This window comes from Schistocerca piceifrons, chromosome 1 (assembly GCF_021461385.2).
Source record: "Schistocerca piceifrons isolate TAMUIC-IGC-003096 chromosome 1, iqSchPice1.1, whole genome shotgun sequence".
In the NCBI taxonomy this organism is placed as follows: Eukaryota; Metazoa; Arthropoda; class Insecta; order Orthoptera; family Acrididae; genus Schistocerca; species Schistocerca piceifrons.
This window is the reverse complement of record NC_060138.1, coordinates 415808556-415829989: the sequence shown is the minus strand read 5'-3', so window position 1 is coordinate 415829989 and position 21434 is coordinate 415808556. Positions and strand designations below refer to the sequence as shown.

Below are 21434 nucleotides of genomic sequence, written 5' to 3'. Positions count from 1 at the left end.
TGCCTGCCATGGTTTGGAAGCAACTGATGTGTACAGCCATAATTGGGATTGCCATGTGTGCTTGGCTTCAACGAAGGGTATGATAATATGCTGGCTGCAAATGTGTACCATGGCGGCTGGCAAGTGACCAGATATTGCACCACTGCTTCCTCAGAAAGACTTAGTGAAGCCATCAGCGGACAGACGGCTGAAGGGCAGAGAAAAGCCTCTGGGCGGTGGACACAGTGCAGGCACCAAAAAGCAGAAAATGGGTATGAGCGTGTAAGGGGCCTGAAGCATTATTGTAGGCACTGTATTGAGCTAGCTGCAGGCAATGAAATGGAAATCCTTCCCCCAGCAAGCTCATAACATGATATGCCATGGACACTCAGACTGTTCCTCTCTTGCAGTCAAACAGACCTCCCCTCTGTTTCAACCGTCACCAAGCTGAACCCTATAATGAACTCTTCATTGAATGGAATTTATAGCAGGCTTTTACCTCTTCACATGGCATGGATTCCATCCACAACCAGATGATCCAACATTTGGACACCACACTATCAGTGTGCCTTTTGGGAATGATGATGTCCAACTAACCATTTACTCAGATTGGAAACTGCAATCCAACAGGCTTTTACTAACCTGCGGCACCTTGTCGTGGTCTTTGACCCACGTAATGCATACGACACGGCTTGTCACCATCACGTTTTAGTTACCCTCCATGACTTTGGCTTTCACGGCCCCCTTCCAATTTTTATTTGTGAGTTTTTATCCCACCGGCTCTTCCAGGTTTGAGTTGGCTCTTCACTCAGCACCCCTCACATTCAGGAGAACGGTATGCCACTGGGTTCTGTATTAAGTATCACACTCTTCCTGATACCCATCAATTGGCTTGTAATCTCTGTTGGCCCTCAGATTACCCTGGCATTGTATGTCGACGATTTTTGCATTTGATGCAGCTCCCACTCGGTAGCGTCTGCTGAGTGCCGGCTCCAAGGTGCCATCCAATGTACCTCTGTGTGGGCTGTCTCCCATGGCTTGCAATTTTCTTCTTCCAGAATGGGGAGTATGCATTTTTGTCATTGACCCAGAGTGCACCCCAATCCAGAACCCCCCCAACCAGCTCCTTGATGTTGCAGCACAGTCTTGTTTCATGGGCCTTCTTTTTGATAAAAAGCTGATGTGGTTGCCACACATTCACCACCTGAAGACTACATGCGTGCGGAAGCTTAATGCTCTCCACCTCCTGGCCCACACATCTTAGGCTGCAGACCATGCTACTTTTCTCCATCTTTACCGCACACTTTGGTCTTGTCCAGACTAGAATTTGGAAATCAGGTTTACGGCTCGGTGGCTCCTTCCGCTCCGAAAATACTTGATCCCATTCACCGTTGTGGGGTGTGTCTGGTTATAGTCCCATTGACAGACTCCTCTCAGAAGCGGCGATTCCCATTCTACAAATACGATGAAGCCAACTCCTAGTCTCTTATGCAATCGCCATTCACAGATTCCTAGACCATCCCGTGTACCCTGTCCTCTTTACAAGTAAGGGACATCTCCCTCCTGATCACCATCCACAGGTGGGATTACCGGTTGGAACGTGTCTCACTTTCCTTTATCCATCTCCACTCTCTGAAATGTGCCCCATGTCTCTCCTCTCAAACCCCCCCTTGGATGGTGCCTAGACCACAGATTAGGACCGACCTATTCCAGGGTCCTAAGGTCTTGGACCCCCCACCCCTATGGTCTTCCAAATTCTATCCGTGATACCACCTTCTACACTAGACAATAGATAAAGCGGGATAAATTTTAACACCAACTACTGGCTTAGAACACAATTTATGCCAGAATCATGTAGTGTGTTTAAAGCAGAGTTGCGAGCTGTTACCAGGGCCCTCCATTTTTACACTAAGGCCTCCCTCCACAGTGTTTTAATATGTATCGACCCAGTGAGCAGCCTGCTTCTCTCGTCATCCTTTGGTCTCTGCTATCCAAGACCTTCTCTCCTCCCTTGGCTGTTGTGCCTGCTCAGTTTTCTTTCACTGGGTTCCAAGTCATACGGGTATCCCAGGGAATGAACTGGCTGACTATTTGGCTAGAGAAGCTCATACCCACCCTCCATTCTGTTTCACGACTCCAGCTGCGGACATGCAGATCTATGTCAAATCTGTCTTTGCCCAAAAGTGGAATGACATCTGGTGCACTACAGCTCTCAGTATTTAACTCTGCACAATCAAGGAGACTGCTGCACTTTGGTGCTTCCTCCTTCTACTCCTGTCTGAAGGAGTCCACTGTTTTATGCCATGTATGCATTGGTCATACCAAGCCCACCCATTGTTTCCTCCTGTGTAACAAACCACCCCCACAATATGGTTGTGGAGCCAGACAGACTGGATCCCACATATTGGTGGAATGTCCCCTACTTTTGAGCCTTCATGCTAAGTGTAGTCTTCCTTAATTTTAATAATAGCAGACAGTTCATGGATTGTTGAACTGGTCCTCAGTTTCCTCCATGAAAATGGTTATTTCCAAATATAAGGTTTTGCTTTACTCCTGGAGCAGGGACAGAGTGGTTGTGGTTGGGGCCTCTGTTAATGTTTTCTTGGTCTCTGACCCCTTAACCACTGCCCTGTGGAAAGAACGCTTTTTTTTAATAGATTTGTTCCAACATTTTACGCCTTATACTATGTGTGTTCTAACTTCCTTGTTTTATAGTTTGGCTTCCTTGACAACCTATCTACTTTTAATGGACCCTCTTTCTTCTGTGAGTAACTTTGGAGTCGTGGGACTGGTGACTTCGCCGTTTGGTCTCATAAACCCTCTCAATTAATCAGTCTCAAAATTTGGCAGGATAAATGTTAGAACTTGTCTGGAAATGAGGGAAATACAGGGAATTTCAATTGGGGAAACTTTTGGCAACCCTCCTAAAAGAAGGGATCAGTTGATGGGACACATTGTGAGACTTCAAGGGATCAACAGTGCAGTATTGGAAGGAAGTGTGGGGCAGTAAAAATTGTAGAGTGAGACAAAGAGATGGGTATAATAAGCATTTTCAAAAGGATGCAGGTTGCAGCAGTTATACAGAGATGAAGAGGCTTGTAAAGGATAGAGTAGCATGGAGAGCTCCATCAGAACCTGTCTTTGGACTGAAGACTACAATTACTACAAGTTCTGAGAAGAACCATTTGTTTGGTCTGACAGCATGTTTGCTTTTTGAGATACTTTGAATCTGTCTTATGCTCAGGGGATCACAAGGTTGTTTGACTGTGCCAGTAATTTAGGGAGAACATCGGTTCACACACAATGATAGAAGAATACCAATACAATTGAAGAAACCACTGTTGCAGTTACACGATTTAAAAATGTAATGGCTATGTCCGTGTTGGAAACACATACAACCAACTAGAGAATGTGATCATGACACAAACTATACTGTGCAACACAGTTAAAGGGTTACATGTTCAAAAACCCTTATTTGTCTCCCACTGCAACATAGGAATGTGAAATTTAACTCAAGGTGTCTACAGTCTTTCTCTTTAATGATGCAAAAGCAAGGCACTCTGTGACATCACCCTCGGGCTCGTTCGCACTTCATACAGCAAGGCGTCGACACATGTGAAAAAAGGCCTGAGCCCAGAAGTTCATATGAGTTGTAAAGTGAGTTAATGATGTCACTTTGGTACCATATTTCTCCACAATTCTGCCTAAATATCACTGTGGACATGTCATTACACCCCTTCTTACACACATTTCACCCCTTCTTTTGATGCCTCTGCACTGGAGATCAGTACCGCGATGCCCAGCGTTGAAATTGCGCCATTTTCTTTTGGGTAGATGAGGTAAACATTTGAGACACACCGCTGTTCAGTATTGTCACACAAAGGCCTCAGGGTGGCATAAAGAGCTCCAATAAAACCACTCCTTCCCTTGGGCTGTTGTTCACCACACATTTTGCAGTTGAAAACCACAGATCAGAGTGCAACAGGACTTAAACCTCTTCTAAAAGGATATTGTGGGCCTGCCCCCATGGCTATCATACCAGCATCTAGGAATCATTGACGGATTTCTCTGTAGAAGTGCCCAAAAGAGATACGCGGGTGGTGCCAAGGGTGTTGCTGAACTGTTGGGTCTTAGAGGGACCCTTTGCTGTTTTATTCCATCATTAGCTGCAGGGCCTGGCATTGCCCTGTGCCTTGTTGAAAAACATAGCAACATCTGTTATTACAATCTGCAATAAGTAACTCACTGTGTTTTTGCAGAATTAGTCTTCTATTGTTTCAGCTCACTTTCCACTATTTCAATTAGGGCTGTGTTTGAGCATGACTCAGATTGTTCGAACAGTTTATGTCACAGTTCGGGAAATCTCGGGTTCTGTTCGATATTTTGATTGGCCCACAATCCACTGACCTTTGTTGGTTCTTTATACATGATCTGCCTTAGCTTTTGTATGACATTGTGGATTTCAATAATAAAATAACTGTAGAATATGTCAAATGCAACAATCACAACTTATCAATAAACAGGACTTTGCAATCATGTTTCTGTCAAATTCTGGAGATTTCAGTTTCCCGGAATAGAGTGGTGTCCGATGGTACTATCTCCAAGTTGGGTACAGATACTGTATTTTATTCTTGCAATATGAATTACAGTCAGTTTACCATGAAATGTTTTGTTTGTCAGGCATTTAATTTTTCCTTAATTTCCTTCATTGTTTCATCTGCATTTAGAAATTTGAAGTAAATTGGTCATGAACTTTGACGTAAATTGGTCAATTACTTCTCCAGATGTTTGGTAATAATGTTTCCATTTGCCTTAATGTTCATTAGGGGGCCATGTAGAAATTTGAAGTAAATCAGCCAAGAATTTTATACACTTTTTATAACCTTTCCCCTTTGTACATTACATGCATGTATGTTTAAAGTCAGATTATGAAATCTTATGTAGGCAGCGATCTTCCACTGAAGGTAAAGTGTGCAGCATTTCATCAAGTTCAGGAAATGCCTCCCACCCAAACCACCACCCCCACCACCACCACCACCACCACCACCCGTCGTGCAATCACGCCACAGGAGGGTAGGAAACAGAAGTGCCGAAAAAGCATAAACACCCTTTGCGCTGCTTTGGATCATCTACAGGTTTCATCAAATGGTTTTGAATGATCTGTAGTTTTCTCCCTGCACACCAGAGCAAAAATTGCATTTGTGCTACATTTCAAAGCGATGCAGTTATGTTCGGAGGGGTTACAGGCCCACATTGCTTTAGAGGTTGCTCATTGCAGTGCAAACTCTTATTTTTGACCTCAAAATATGTGGGAATCAACATCCCAAGGGAAGGGGTGGTTTCAGTCGTGCCATTTATGCCACTGCGTGAGGCGACTTAGTGTTGATGTTGAGTGATGGTGTCCTTCAAATGTTTTCATCGGCCACCTACAAACAAGTGCATGATTTCAGTGGTGGGCATTGCAGTTCCAACCTCCATTGCAGAGATGTCGAATAAAAGGGTGAATTATGTATGGGTAAAGGGATGTAACAACCTTCCAATAGTGTAAAATGTCCATGATGATGTTGGGCAGAATTTTGGTGAAATTTGGAGCCAGTGTGACGTTATTAATCCACCTTACACCTCACATGAACTTCTGAACCCTGGTCTTGCTTTTGCACATGTTGACACATTGTATTTCGAAGCTTCGTGGACCATGAGAATGATGTTGCAGTTTGCCATGCTTTTGCACCATTATAGAAGAAGGTTGTAGGCACGTATAAGTCAAATTTCACGCTTGTGGGACAGTAGAAGACAAATTGGGTTTTTCTTTTGAAAAAGTCACCCTTTAATTGTGTTGCGCATTTTATGATTCAATGTATTGATATTGCTACATATAGTCAGCAACACACTTTTACATTTTTGAGTCCAATGGGCAGTAAACCGGATGAATTCTCCATCCACAACCTCTACTTCTTTTACGATCACAGTATCTTTGCTAATAAACGATTGGTTTTCTTTATTTTGCAGTCACAGCTCTGTACTTCCCACATAATAATAATAGCACAAAAATTTTCACAGCACAAATAAAATTTTAAGAACAGTTCGGTGATGGACAAACTGTGTTAACATTGCCCCCTGTATATCAAATAATAGATAATTGACATTATTGCCTCGAATACTGCACAAAAATCGTTGTTCACACACTATTAAAGCACTAAAAGGTGTGCATGTATGAAAAATGGTCAGGCCCTGTCCATAAGCTTTCTAGTTGCCTGTCTTATTCCATAAGTGCCAGGAAGGACTTGCAGAAACAAGGGAAAAAATGAAGAAAAAATTACAACTTGTGCCACGAGACTGTTACCCAATATGTACTGCAAATACCTAGCTAAGCATGTGGATGTAGTTGAATTTTGCCAGACCTGCCTGTGGAAGTATTAAGGCAGTGATTAAATTCAGTTTATATAACATTGAAAGAAGAAAATAACTGTCTGCAATTTTGGGACTATCTTTGATCAGTTCATTATATACTTTTAAAGAAATTTCTTCATTTTCCTTAGTCGTCGTAACTTTTCTCATTTTTTACTACATTCCAAATAAGTGTTGTCTTACTGCCGGAGAAGCTTGGTTTTTGAACCATGTCATCATCAGTATCCTGGGATGTTACATAGAGCTTTGCCATAGTCTTGCAGCTAATTCTAATTTGAAGGATTTAGGTTCTTTTATCTGCTTCCACAAGTTAATTACTTATGACAACAGGTATCAGAGTAGTGTATAACTGTGTTACAGAATATGTTAATATAGGTGTACCCTGAAAGATTGTACAAAAATCACCACTTACTAGGAGAGGGTTCAACTATTTGAAACCATGTTCACAGTAATGTAAAATCCAGGATGGAAAGTAACGTTATTACAGGAAGGAGAATTGCTACTTACCATATAGTGAAGATGCTGACTCACAGATAGACACAACAAAAAGAAGAAAAATTAGTTAATTGTGAAAGTTTTGTTGTTGTGCCTATCTGCGACTCAGCATCTCCACTATATGGTGAGTAGCAACTTTCTGTCTCATAATATTGTTACACTGTGTGAAGCCATTCACCCTGGCGGGCCCTCATTTGCAAGTAATTGACAAAGAAAGAAAAATAAGAATTTTGTGTGATGCTCAGTAGCTTTTTAAAATTAGTATCAAACTGACGGGTTGTGGGGTGTAATGGATAGGGTAATGCTTCTTATGTTGACAGTCCTGTGTTCGAATCCAGTCATGTACTTTAAATCTTTTAATTTTCAATTTTTATTGAAATTACTTCAATCATAAATTTTATTCAATTATGTTGTCTTCCATTTCTGTTCCTTTGTTACATGATCTTAATCATCGTATCAACTTCGTCATTCGCTCTCCTTTTCCTTCGTGTCCTCCTTTTTCCATGAGAAATCTTTCTTCACATGATTTTTTAAATTAATTCTCTGTATTAATTTAAGTTTAATTTCTCTTGTTTCATCATCCTATTCCTCATTTTATTTGAATGAGATTTTAGTTATAATCCCTTTCTTCATTTAAATCTTTGTCTGCGTATTTTGCCTGTAGTGCAGCAGGAATTTGGGCTATGTGTTAAATGTTCATTTGGCACTTACAATCCCAAAAGAAATGCACATCTTGTAATGAAAAATGCATTTTTGACCCATCGCACAGTCAATACAGATAGATTATTTAATCTTTTGTTTTTTATCCATACATTGGCATTTTAAAAAGTGTAAATATTGTAATAGAGAAATATATTGAAATTCGTATTCACAAAAATTCTTTTTGGGGAAAGAAGGATATAAAGAAAAAAGAGAAGAAATAAAAAATCATAATAATATTAAAATTATGTGATGGGGGAATAGAAATAAATAAAAAATACATTTAAACCAATTTAATTGAAGAAAAATATGATCAAAGTCATTTCAATAATGATTTAAAAATTAAAAAAAAGTAAAGCACCCAATAAGAGTCAAGCCCGTAACCTGCATGTGAAGGCCTTAACCTATCCATTACCCCATGCAAGTAGTCTATACAATATTACTATTTTAATGCTGTTGAGCGTCATGTAAAATTTCAAAATCTTTTTCTTTGGTTACTCACAAACAAGGGCCAATCAAGGTATATGCCTACAGTTTGTGTTATCTAGGATTTTAACTGACATCACCATGTAGACGGTTTAAAACAGTCGCTCCCCCTACTGGGGGCCTCTCCTTGTTAGTATTACATTATTTTCCTTGGAAATTGAGAAGTGTAATGCATAAAGTTATTTCATAAATAAAGCAAAATCAGTGAGTATTAATGTTTTTGTATTTGTACTAGCTGAATACCGGCCATGTCTGTATGTATTTATTTCAGTCTTCTATTAGTCCATTTCCTCTTCCTCCTCATTCTCTGTCCTCACACAGTCCATTGTCAGTCTCCTCCTTCTCCTCCTCCTCCTCCTCTTCTTCTTCTTCTCTCTTTCCATCTCCTCCTCCCATCTATTTATCCTCATTCTTATCTGTACACATATTTTGATGTGTGGTTCACATATTTTGGTAGCTGTTGTAATTGAAATGTTGCATAAAAGATTTGTTTTGATTTCATTAAAATGCATGTAAGATTAAATAAATATATATGTATGTATTTGTTTTCAGAGGCAAAGTCATAAGCGTTATGAGTGATTCAGTAATTTCTGTGTACTTCTGCGACTATGGTGATGTCTCAGTCCTCTCCCGTGAAAAGTTCAGACTGCTGGCAGATGAATTTAAGACTCTGCCACATCAAGCAATAAAGGCAAAATTATGTGGTTAGTATTTCAAACAGGTTTCATGTTATTTGAACTGTATAACATGTAAAGTTATAAAATTATTATATTTGGTGCAGTAGGTGATCTTCATTGACTACGATGTATAGAAATGCGATTTCTCCTTTGATTTGTTGCTCATTTACCTGTTTTTTTTTTTTTTTTTTTTGCAGCTGTAAAACCAATTCATGGAGACTGGTCCGTGGAGGACTGTCTATTGTTCCAGAGCTTGGTGGTGGAGAAGCAGTTTCCATCTTTGGTTTTGGATACAGGTCCAGATATTGTAAATCCTCATGATACTGTTCTGGGATTAAAGTTAATAGATACGTCAGGAGAAAAAGATTTTTGCATTGATGATTTGCTTGTAAATCAGAACCGTGCAGTACTCGTTTCCAAGGAGCGGCTTTAAATATGCATTCCAATTTATGTCTATGTTGCTCAGAACTTGCATTAGGATGCAGTTAGTATTTATATCAGTGGTTGACAAATAATACTTGCACTGCAGATTTCGACTGAAAATAATGTTGCTCACAAAACTTCCATTATTTATGTTTACTTGTTATGGTAAATATGTATTGTAATGAAGTGTGTAGTTATTTATTATTTCTGTAATGAGAATGTAAAACTTTATTTCCTGTTTAACCTGTTTTCAGTATATGTTATATGGTTATAACCAGTTTGTGTGGAATATAATCTGACTTCGTGTTTCCATTATTACTGAAATATTGAAGGGAGAGGGGGTTTCAGAAAGATCAAAGCATTCTGTGTTTTGCTTGAATCTTTATTTCTTCATTAAACGCTTTGTCATAACTGAATGTTGTCCTGTTTGCAAATCTTTTCCTTGTTTGGAAAGTTAATTGTTTCAAAATGTTACATTTAAAACAAGTTAATAACTGGTCAAGTGTGAAATAAGAATGAAACCAGCTAAGTGTGGTTGTACAAGTGAACAGAGAAAATTATGAATTATTGCGAAACAGAGCACATTCTTGATTAAACAACAGAAAGGTAAAGCTAGGGAAAAGTAACAAAGTTAGATATGAGCCACCCATAATTTTAATGCAGCCGACATGTTATATTCCATGTTGGGGGAAAAATAGAATTCAGTTTGTGCAAAGTAGAAATTGAAAACTGCAAATCCAGGGCATTGATCACTACCAAGGATGACTGGAAGGCACCTTAACTGACATTATTTTCATGTGTTTATCATTATCACACACAACCTATTTCATAAATACATTTTTTATTTATTTATTTATTTATTTTTTTTTTTTAAATTGCTGGATTTCTGTCGTGTATGAAACAACAAACCAATATTTGACATTGAGTTGGCTGCCACATATCTCCTAGTTGTAGTATCAGATGTAAGACATTAAAATGCTCCTGCTATACATTAAAACTTTTATCAATTTGGGTCTTCCATATAAGTACCAAATAGCAAAATTTTATTTATGTGGAACTTTCTTCAGTTTGTGTGGGAGAAGCTAATGGCAAACTGAAGCTTTTGACTGAGTCCATAAGGTTTACTAGGATTGTGTAATTGGTAGTTCACTGCCCATCAACAGTAAGTACGTTTAGGTCTGGTCCAGCAGACAGCATAAATTTTTCCACTTGAAATCCATTGAGTTAGTACTCCTGTGTAGTTACATCATTAAAGTATGTGCGTATATCAAATCTTCATTCCCCACCATCCTTTTTTTAAATTTTTTTTTTTAAATTCATTCACATGGAATCCATTATACTGTGGATCTGTCAGAACGGCTTGCTAATTAGGAATTTCTCTTTCCACCAGTAGCACACTGCTGTTGTCCTGCTTACTTTCAGGTTCTTAGTTGTTCTGTTTATTTAAGGTTGTCTTCTATTCATTCACCCAAAGCTACTTGTGAATGCTCTTGGGAAATACTGTGGCATGCATTGCCTTTATAGTAGCTAGAAAATTTGTACTAATTTTGTTTTTAGCTCATGGAAAAATAATTATTTTGTAAATTCCAATTTTATTTTGTTTATGTGGATTGTGCAGGAAAACATTACTGTTTCTTGAGAACCTGATCGTGATTTACAATTATTGTGAGTTAAAAACATTTTATATTTCCTTAACTTTTTATCTTTCATTTGTGAATTATTTTTCTGCTGTGTTTTATTCGAGTCATATGAGCTGTTAAACAATTGTTTTCTGTCTCTATGTAAAGAAATGTGATATTTTGTATTTACTTGTACCAAAGTATTAGATATTCTTAAAATGTAGGTTAAAATGAGATTTGACGTTTGCTGCAATTTGTACTTTATGTACCAATGGACGTTCTGTGAATGGAGAATTCACGGAAGGAACAAAAATAAACACACAAGAGATACAATATGTAGTAAAATTTCTGTATGGTTTAGCTGTTACGTTGCCGGTTTTCTATTATTGTAAGATTCCCTCAGATATAAACAATATTGTCATTTACGTAGCTTTACTTATTTGCATTGCATTTTCAAAGCATTTTGACTGGCAGTGTAATGTTGATATGTTGGTTGTAGGACAAAACTTGTAAGGCAAATCTGTTACCAAGTCTTGCTTTTACAATATGGAAAAATAAAATGTGTAGTTGAGTAGTGGTTTGAATAATGTTGTATATTTCTGTACTAACACCAATCAGAACAGATGATCAGTGATGTGGAAGCTAAACTGGAGTCGATCAGGTTTCAGCAAATGTAACCCTCTTACAGAGAGATTTTTTAAAACATGGTTAATACTAATGATCTTACAATGATGGGTTTATACAGTTCTTTTGTAAGTGTAAGATGTAGCTTTGAATAAATGAACATCGAAGTATGTAGACAGGGTTGAGGGAGAACATTGCTTTTTAATTATGTCTTTATTAAAAAATGTTCTTTGTGGCGTGTACATTGGTGTCCATCTGTACAATTTTTAGTCTTATGGACATCTTCAGTCTTCTGCCTGCGTGGTCTGTTCCTGTTAAACAAATGCTTGCCATTTTGTTTCATATATTGCATTTTTTACAAAAACTTCTACATACAGTATATTTATGTGTTCATCAAAAGTAACATAATGAATATCATATTTCTTATGTTGTTCATGGACCTGTGCTAGTGAATGTTTTGAAATTTTTGTATTCCACTATACTATTCATTTTTGTTAATAAGAGATACTTATCATTGACTACCATTGATTGTTCCTAAGTGAATGGGTTGTTCTGTTAAGCTTTATAGTATTATTATGTATTGGAAATGTAACTTTTAAGTTATATGTTAGCTGTTTGCCTTCATATCTTTTAGCATATGTTGGGTAACATTTTTTTGTAGCTTTAAGATACTATTTTTAAATAAAGTATATTGTTTACATACATATTTTTACATATTTTATTTCTGAAGCCAATTGCTTCACATGTATCTTTGTTTTTAGTATACATTTATCATTGTGCCATCTTTGGTGAAGTTCGAGGTGAACTTAAACGCGTGGTTTTACAGTTACTGCACAAAATAATATAGTGTACCATTCATTTTTATCTGACACTCCAGAATCAATTCAAGCTCAAGCAATCAGTTTTTCTTGCTGTTGTCTGTTTAATTAAAAAATAAATAAATGAATTTGGTTCCCATATAAAATTTCAGGTGCATTCAAGTTATAACATTTCCATTTTTTTTCCCCTCAAAATCTAATCACACGAAAACTTGTCACTTCTTGACATAATCTCCCTGCAGCTATACACATTTTTCATGTTGATACCATAACTCCATGGCCATTGCGAATACTTCTTTAGGGGTCTGGGGTGACGACTGGAAAATTGAGACCCTGTCTCATCCATTGTCACAATCAATAAAAAGAAAGTCCCATTCATGCTGCCCTAAAGCATCAACATTGCCTGCAACATACCATGTGCATAAAATTGTGAACATCGATCAGCAGTCATGGCACCCACGTGGAGGACACTTTTTGCCATTTTAAGTATCAAAACAGTCCTCACTCTCGCCACTGCTGCTAGAGTTCTGTATGTGTTAAAAACTGCCATATCTGTCCCACATTCATGAGTGCTTGCACTTTTAAAAACAAATTGCATCTTTCTATCTTTTTCCAGCACTCAGGAAAAATAAAAGTCAAGTGTTAAAACTTGAGTACATTTCATACTCATTAAAATTACATAATAGCCATTTATTGCATTTCTCAACCCTTTTCTCCCTGCTCTGCCAACGCATTTACACATTCATCTTAAAAAATTTTATTTGAAAACTGTGGTTCAACCTCATGCAGCTGTTTATCTCATGGCACATGGCATATTACGTTTCAAGACATGTATGTGTCGATGTATTCCCCACACTGAATTCCACTTAAAATGTAATTTCTCTCAAGAATGAGCAACACTGACTAATTTGTAGATATCACTATGTTGCATTTTCTGACCCACCTAAAATTTCTGTAAGAATTACAAGGAAGAAGAGCCCAGACAGTGCCGCTGTTTAAATATTCCAATTACTCATAAAAACGTTTTTGTTTAATTAGTCTTCATTTGTAGACAAGAAAATTTGCTGGGGCTAGGACTATAGTTTTCTGTGTTCAAGTGTTATCAGTGGTGAGTACAACGTAATGCACACATTGTGAAGAATAAGGATGGTATGCATTAGGGCTCCAGTAAATGTTGAGGGGACATACAGAGAAATAAGCAGACATTAGTCCTTATTAGAGCTTCCAGAATTTCTGTGGTGTGACCGCCAGACACCACACTTGCTAAGTGGTAGCGCCGGCCGAAGTGGCCGAGCGGTTAAAGGCGCTACAGTCTGGAACCGCACGACCGCTACGGTCGCAGGTTCGAATCCTGCCTCGGGCATGGATGTGTGTGATGTCCTTAGGTTAGTTAGGTTTAAGTAGTTCTAAGTTCTAGGGGACTTATGACCACAGCAGTTGACCCCCATAGTGCTCAGAGCCATTTGAACCATTTGCTAAGTGGTAGCCTTTAAATCGGCCGCGGTCCGTTAGTATACGTCGGACCCGCGTGCCGCCACTATCAGTGATTGCAGGCCGAGCGCTGCCACACGGCAGGTCTAGAGAGACTTCCTAGCGCTCGCCCCAGTTGTACAACCGACTTTGCTAGCAATGGTTCACTGACAAATTACGCTCTCATTTGCCGAGACGATAGTGAGCATAGCCTTCAGCTACGTCATTTGCTACAACCTAGCAAGGCGCCATGTTCAGTTACTATTGATATTGTAAATAATGTGCAGACAAGAGCTACGTTCAACATTAATGGATTAAAGTTTAGTATTCTACCAGTTACCTCCTTTTTTTCTAAGTTATAATTTCCTTGTCCTGTTCCAGACCTCACGCCAGCCTGCGTGAGCTTAAACTCGTGCCTTTCGGCTTCCTCTCAAATTAGTGGGTTGGTCTCCTGCCAATCCACAACAATTTCTCCCTCGTGCTTCTTTTGTGTGCAATTGCTGTGCAGCAGGTTAAATTGGCACAGGGAATACTGCACGGAGTGTAACAGATAATTGTTTCCTCTAAGCATGGTCAGGTCCCAACTTTCATTAAAAATTGTAACAAATCAATAATTATTTGCCTAATCATTTTTTCCCTTATGAGCAGTAGACCCTTGTTAATTAAGATTTTCACTCTAGTGTAACTGTACCACATCCTAATCTGCTTGAATACCTACATCAGAAGAGAATTAACTTTGTAATATTGTAACCTTTTTTTCCAGTACTGCTCCTTTCTTTCCTTTGACCACATATTACCTTTTATCTCCTTTTTACCTTTTTCTGAAAGCTATGGACATTATTTATCTTTTGTCTTGATAGTGTACCACCAGTATACTTCTATAGTTCAGCTGCAATGAAGTACTATGCAGCTGCATTGTTCATAAGTTATTTCCTAATTTGACTAACTTTTGTCACTTACAGTGGTAGTGAGTCTGCATTTGGTACATCCACTCTCCATTATAGTCATATACTTCTTCGGTGGATGATAATCGAGTAGATTCTTGGAGTATTCAGTCTGGAGAGGGTAGTCTTCCTAGTTATTAATCATTTTGTCGCCTGTACCTCTGAAGTCAAGGCTTGGGGTTTTGGTTTATTGTCAGATAAGTATGATATTGGCACAGTTCTACATGAGCTTTTGTAATGTGCAGATGCAATCAGTTTTATGTTGTATGTGATCCTTTTGTTTTTATTTCACAAATGGAGGCATAAATAAATGACTGGAGTGTAGCTCCAAATCTAAACTGAACAATTGTCTGAAACAACTAAAACTAAAAAAAGAAGAAAAAGAACAAAAATATAGGTTTGTATATAGGATAATGAATGCTATACGTGTAAGAGCTTCCGTGTTGTTTTATTGTTATGTGATAAAGTTACAATTAAACGTGCCTGTAAAAGATGTAAATTTTAAGTTGGAAACAGGAAGAAATGTCATTACCATAATTTGTGTTGTGAAATTTAATTTTGGCCCTTCATTGCTGTGATGAAGTAGTCTTTCTGACTTTAATGTTGTTTAATTACACAGTAATTCAAAGTTATTTTCATAAGACTGATTAAAACAAATTGTGTAAAAATGAATAAATTAAATGAATTGTCACAATCGGAATGCAATTAATCATTTAATTTTTGTCTTTGAAGTTCCAAAAGTTACTGTGATCTAGCTTCTTAGTAACAGATAAAAACTGTGTGTGTGTGATGGAGTATCAAATTTTAAGCCTAACAAGGAGATACCTCCAGTGGTGGGATCAACTTTTTGAATCAACTGTATGGTGATGTAGGTTAAGGTTCCGGGTATCACACTCTGCACCCATTCTCCCAGGTGAGCCCTTTCTTGTGAGAAAATGATGGGGGAAAAAACAGTATTTCACTTGGCACTCAATAGCTTTAAAAAATATTGTACTGTAGACTGGTTGCTTAACGTGATGCCTAAGGCGAGGGTCTCACATGCAGAAGGTTACTGGTTTGAATGTTGCCACTGGTTGCTTAACGTGATGCCTAAGGCGAGGGTCTCACATGCAGAAGGTTACTGGTTTGAATGTTGCCAGGTGCTTAAAATCTTGATCAATATTCTGATTCAATTAGTTGGTTGAAATGTAATGTTTTAATTTGTATTCATTTGTCACAGCATTGTAATCAGCATATGAACTTTTTCATGTGATCTCATTTTTTATTTATATCATTTATCCACTTGGGATTCTTGTGAATGTGAATTTCATTATATTTATCTGCTATAATATTTAACCATTTGAAAAAACTGATCCACCAGTTAAAAAATAAATGTGAAATCTGTATTGACTATGCAGTGGTGTCAAAAATGAATTTTTTTTTTTTTGTCATGAGATGATAATGTTTTTTGGATGATAATTGTCAAACAAACATTTAAAATATAAATTCCTGTTGCACTAGGGATGCACTCACATGGATGAAGATGTAAATGAAAGAAGGGATTATAAGTAAAAAGAAATTCTAATAAAACGAGGAATAGAAATAATGAACGCAGTAATGTGGACAAAAATACAGGATGGCAAAATGAAGGAAATTAAATTGAAATTAATACATTAAATTAATTAAAATACTGTGACCAATAATTCCAAGAGGTAAAAGAGTAACTTGAAGAAAACTGAGAGCAAATGGAAAAGGTGATATGATGATTAAAATGATACAAAGTAACAGAAATAAAAAAAAAAAATGCATCTAAGCCAGCTGATTGAATAAAAATGATAATACAAGATTTCAACCCATAAGCTTCTGCAGTGAGGCCCTCATTTTGTCATCCAGTTATTGCAACACCACTTTTTTAAAGCTATTGAGCACAACACAAAATTTTGAAATACATTTTTCATTGATTACTCACAAACAGGGGCTTATCAAGGTGAATGGCTGCAGGTTGTGATCAGGGATCTTAATCTATCACTCTAGATGGTTTCAAAAAGTCAAACCCAATGCTGGGGAGCTCTGCTTGTAATATACGTACAAAGAAATGAAGTGACTTCTAGTAGAGACATGAAAGTGAAAATCCTGAGAGTGAGTCCTGAAGAAAACAACTTTGTATCAGGTGGTAGAAACACATTCACTATAATTTGCATTTTTGTTTGAAGTTCTGGTTGCCAGTGGCAATCGATGCAGTGTGGTGCTCTAAGCAGAGATCAGAGGTTTATTAGAAAGTATTGAGGCTATAAGTAGAGAATGAAATGGCTGTGTGGTTGGATGACATTTCAGTAGCACTGGTGCTGTACTGTAAGTATATTTATATGTAACTTACATAGGGTTTCTTACAAAGTATTGAGGCTATAAGTAGAGAATGAAATGGCTGTGTGATTGGATGACATTCCAGTAGCACTGGTGCTGTACTGTAAGTATATTTATATGTAACTTACATATGAGGAGAGAGATTTATTTTATATTATGAATCTGGAAAGAAACAGATGAAAGACATATCATTTAATTTTATTATGGAAAGGATAGTTTCTACTCACCATGTAGCGTAGATGCTGAGTTGCAGATAGGCACAACAAAAGAGATTGTAAGAAAGTGAGCATTTGTCTCACTAGGCCTTCATAGGAAATAGACACCCCCCTCCCTCCCTCCCTCCCTCACACACACACACACACACACACACACACACACACACACACACACACACAGAGAGAGAGAGAGAGAGAGAGAGAGAGAGAGAGAGAGAGAGAGAGAGTCTCTGGCTGTTGGGGCCAGACTCAGACTGTGAGCAGCAGCACATTATGGGAGAAGCAACCGGGTGGTGGGGGTAAGGAAGAGGGTGGGGTAAATAGGTGGAGGGAGAGCAGAACAGAGGAGGGATAGAGGGCGGTAAAGTGCTTCTTGTGGGATTTTACAGGGTTGAGGTGGGGAGAGAGAAGGGCAGCTAACTGCGGTCGGGAGATTAGACAGAGAGCAGGGGAGGGAGGGCAGGAGGGGGAGGAGGGGTAGCAAAAAAGGATAGAAATAAGAAGACTGTGTGCGCATTTGTGGAATAGAGGGCTGTGTAGTGCTGGAATGGGAACAGGGAAAGGGCTGGATGAGTAAGGACAATCATTAACAAAGCTTGGGGCCAGGAGGGTTACATGAATGTAGGATATATTGCAGGGAGAGTCATTGCCTGTGCAGTTCAAAAAAGCTGTTGTTGGTGGGAAGAATCCAGATGGCACAGCCTGTGAAGCAGTCATTGAAATGAAGAACATAGTTTTGGGCGGCTTGCTCACAGCTTGTTGGTTGTTTTGCCCTGTATAATGCTGCACAGTGGTTGAAGCTTAGCTTGTAGATCACATGACTAGTTTCACAGGTAGCCCTGCCTGTGACGGGACAGGTTATGCTTGTGACCGGACTGGAGTAGATGGTGGTGGGAGGATGTATGGGTCAGGTCTTGCATCTAGGTCTATTACAGGGATATGAGCCATGAGGCAAGGGGTTGGGATCAGGGGTTGTGTAGGGATGGACGAGGGTATTTTATAGGTTTGGTGGGTGGCTGAATACCGCTGTGGGAGGAGCGGGAAGGATAGTGGGTAGGACATTCCTCATTTCAGAACATGAAGAGAGGTAGTTCGACTACCTTTCGTTGTGCCCCACTTCACAAACAGACCTTATTTCTAATGTCTACTCATTCTTCAAATGTGTGGCAGATTCAGGTGAGTTGGTCTGTGATGCTTGTTCATTAACTGTGCTTTTAATGGAGATGATGTACAACAAATTGCATCTGACACAGAAATAAACCATCTACCTTTTTTTTGCGATATGTCTAACTATTTGCCAATGACCTGGTCATTAAACACTGTCAGGATCTGTTATAAATGACAATATGATGTATTTAAACTTAATTTATTGCTCCCCAGCAATGAATGTTCCTAACTAAGTCTTTCACACCCATGCTTTTCTAATTCACACTGATGGTGTGTCATTTAGGAGGAGTCACCATTTAATTGAGCTTGATTCTTTCATCGATACTAGTTTCAACTTTTACCACAGTATCCTATAGGCCTTAAAGGTCTAAGCTAACACTCACTACTTCTAGTAAAAATTTATATATAAAATTGTTAATTAATAACTGCTCAACTTCTTAACACAGTTCTCTTCAACACAATCTTTATCTTTTACTGCAACCAATCTCTATCTTTGCAATCCAATCAACATTTCTAACTCGAGACATGTATCTACTTGTCTGCCTGCTTGTTATGCTGGATTGGAACAATGGCAGTGTGTCTCAACAGACTGTTGGAAAATGCATGCAATGTACCAAAGGATCCAGAACATCAGACTCACAGTCTACTTGGATGCGAATTTTAGAAGAGATGGCCCCCCTGTAACTGACAAAGAAAAATTTCTCTCTCTGAGGACAGTAAAAACGGTGACTTTTTCCACTTGACACTAAACATTTACACAAATGAGTGTTAATTAATCACTCTGACACCTTATTTCATCCATCCTTACACTAAAAAATAATCAACATAAAACATTATTATTTTCTTTGTGAACAGATACATTAATTATGTGTTGTGCTTGAAAAGAATGCCACCATTGGTATGGACGTATGTTTGTACACTAATGAAAAGAAAGGTAATGAAATGAAACGAAACTCACTTAAATATAGACAGCTAAATATCCAAAATATTCCTAAATATATTCACACTGAACAATAAATTGTTCTATTAAATTTGTGGTTCTAAAATTTTCTCCTCTGTGCTCCAACCCCCTTCCCACCCATTTACAAGGAAAAATAATAGCATCAGCCCCCCCCCCCCCCCCCCCAACATATTTTACTAATAAAAGTAGCCGTTTTTGTATGTTCTTTGCCTTATTTTCTGTTGTACAAAATTCAGTTCAGAAGGACTCTACACTACAGAAACAAAAATTACTCGAATTTTTATAATGAAAATACGGAACGTATTGTTTATCATATTTTCATTTATTTGAAAACTGTGAAATGAACAATATTTACATTTCAGAAAATAAGAATTACAACATTAAAAATTTAATACGTTTTCATTGTGATGGATGAGCTTGTTTTTTAGAAGACATGATGTAATAGCAGAAACAGCCACTCAGAGTTCTTTGCTTACATTTAACTTTGAACAGTAGTTCGACTACATAGCAGCCAAAGCTGAAAAGCCAGTGTCACACAAATATGCTGTTGCAAAAGGGATAGAATCTCCACTGCATTTTGGCTCAGTGTTGAGAATTCCTTGGTAATATGTATCCAGAACTTCAACAAAAACACTGCATTAAATTTGCTCTTCAGTAAAGTGTCACAAGCGAAATCAGTAAGTTGTTATTGCTCTTTTTATATTTAGACATGATGGTCCAGGAGAATTATTGAACGGAATTTTAATCGAACTAAATGTGTCAAAATTGCCACTGAAATTTTTTTCAAAGTAAACTTTTAGTATTGCAAGATGAACAAGGCAGGCTTTTATCTCCATTGGAAGTATCAGATTAGCTGTGTCCACTAACAGTGACACCGAGAAGGGAACATACGAGCCCCTTCACTTATTCATTCCAAAATGATACAGCTGTCTGATGATTTCGTAGAAGTGAATTATTAAGAATATTTGGTTTCTCGAAAATGTCAGTGAGGTAAACCATTTTCAGTAGAAACAGTTGCTGAAACAGTCTGCCAGAGACTGATTAATCTCCTTAAAAAAAAAAAAAACTACCTCATTCCTTGGTCCTCAGTTCAGACATTCTTTTTTAATACTTTACCTCTTGACAACTACCGAGTATTGCTAAAGAAAGAGCAGTTGAGTGTGTTTAGCACCCATCTCCTTGCATAGCACTTTATAAAGCCTTGAATTTATAGGTTTTGCCTTAATAATATTAACCATTTGTAGCTCTTCATGAAGTAGTAGGCTAAGTTCTTTAGTGGCCAGAACCTCCCTATGTATTATCCAGTGTGCGTATACTGCATCAGGAGCTGCACCTTAAACTTTTGCTTGCAATCCTCCATGAATTCCAGACACTGAGTGAGCTTCATCTGTGTATACTCCAGTGCACCTATTCCATGATATCCAGTTTTGCTTTAAAAAATATATTGATCATCTGAAAAAGGGATTGAGTTGTGTAGCTGTTTTGATTATCGACTCAAAGGAAAGCATTTCCTCTTGAATGTTAAACTTATCAATGAAACAAACATAAGCAATCAATGAGCGTCTTTATGAATATCAGTTGTTTCGTCCACTTGAAATGCAAAGCAATTGTTACACAATTTATTGATTAACTGCTCAAATAAATTGTGAGAAATGTCTAAAATTCTTCTCTGCACTGTGTCGTGCTCTACAACCATTGATCAAATGAGTCACCAAACACTGTTTATACTACATCAATTACTGCTGATAAAACCAGTTTTTACAACTGTGTGTGGTTTCTTGCATTCAGCAATCCTATGCGAAATCTGGTAAGATGCTAAAAGATCTTTTAGCAAATTTCTTCTGGGTAGACAATAGAAGAGTTACTTCCCTGACAGAAAATTCTTTTGATTTTTCCATTAATTCAGGATATTTGGTTTCAAGATATCTCTCTAACTTCTTAGGCTCCATACTATCAGCTTCTAAAATAGTTAAACAAGTTATACACTGTGAATGTTCTTCGTGAATGAATGTAGTTTTTGTTAAGCCTAACAATAAATATTTCTCATCGTACCTTTTCATTTTTGTCTTTGGAGTATCTCCCTCCCCTCCACCAGTTGATGGACCA

General features: G+C 37.9%; 1 protein-coding gene across 3 annotated transcripts in view; it reads left to right on the top strand.

Annotated features, from left to right (window-relative positions):
• Nucleotides 1-11970, top strand: part of LOC124798408 (tudor domain-containing protein 7A-like) — a 192227-nt gene extending 180257 nt beyond the window's left edge. For 2 of the 3 annotated variants that reach the window (XM_047261814.1, XM_047261806.1), the window contains 2 exons: nucleotides 8620-8771; nucleotides 8942-11970. In XM_047261814.1, the coding sequence (XP_047117770.1) occupies nucleotides 8620-8771; nucleotides 8942-9177 (388 nt within the window). In that variant the 3' untranslated portion in view covers nucleotides 9178-11970. The remainder of the gene's footprint in view (nucleotides 1-8619; nucleotides 8772-8941) is intronic. The other variant, XM_047261822.1, reaches the window with a different exon arrangement.
• The last annotated feature ends 9464 nt before the right edge of the window (nucleotides 11971-21434 follow it).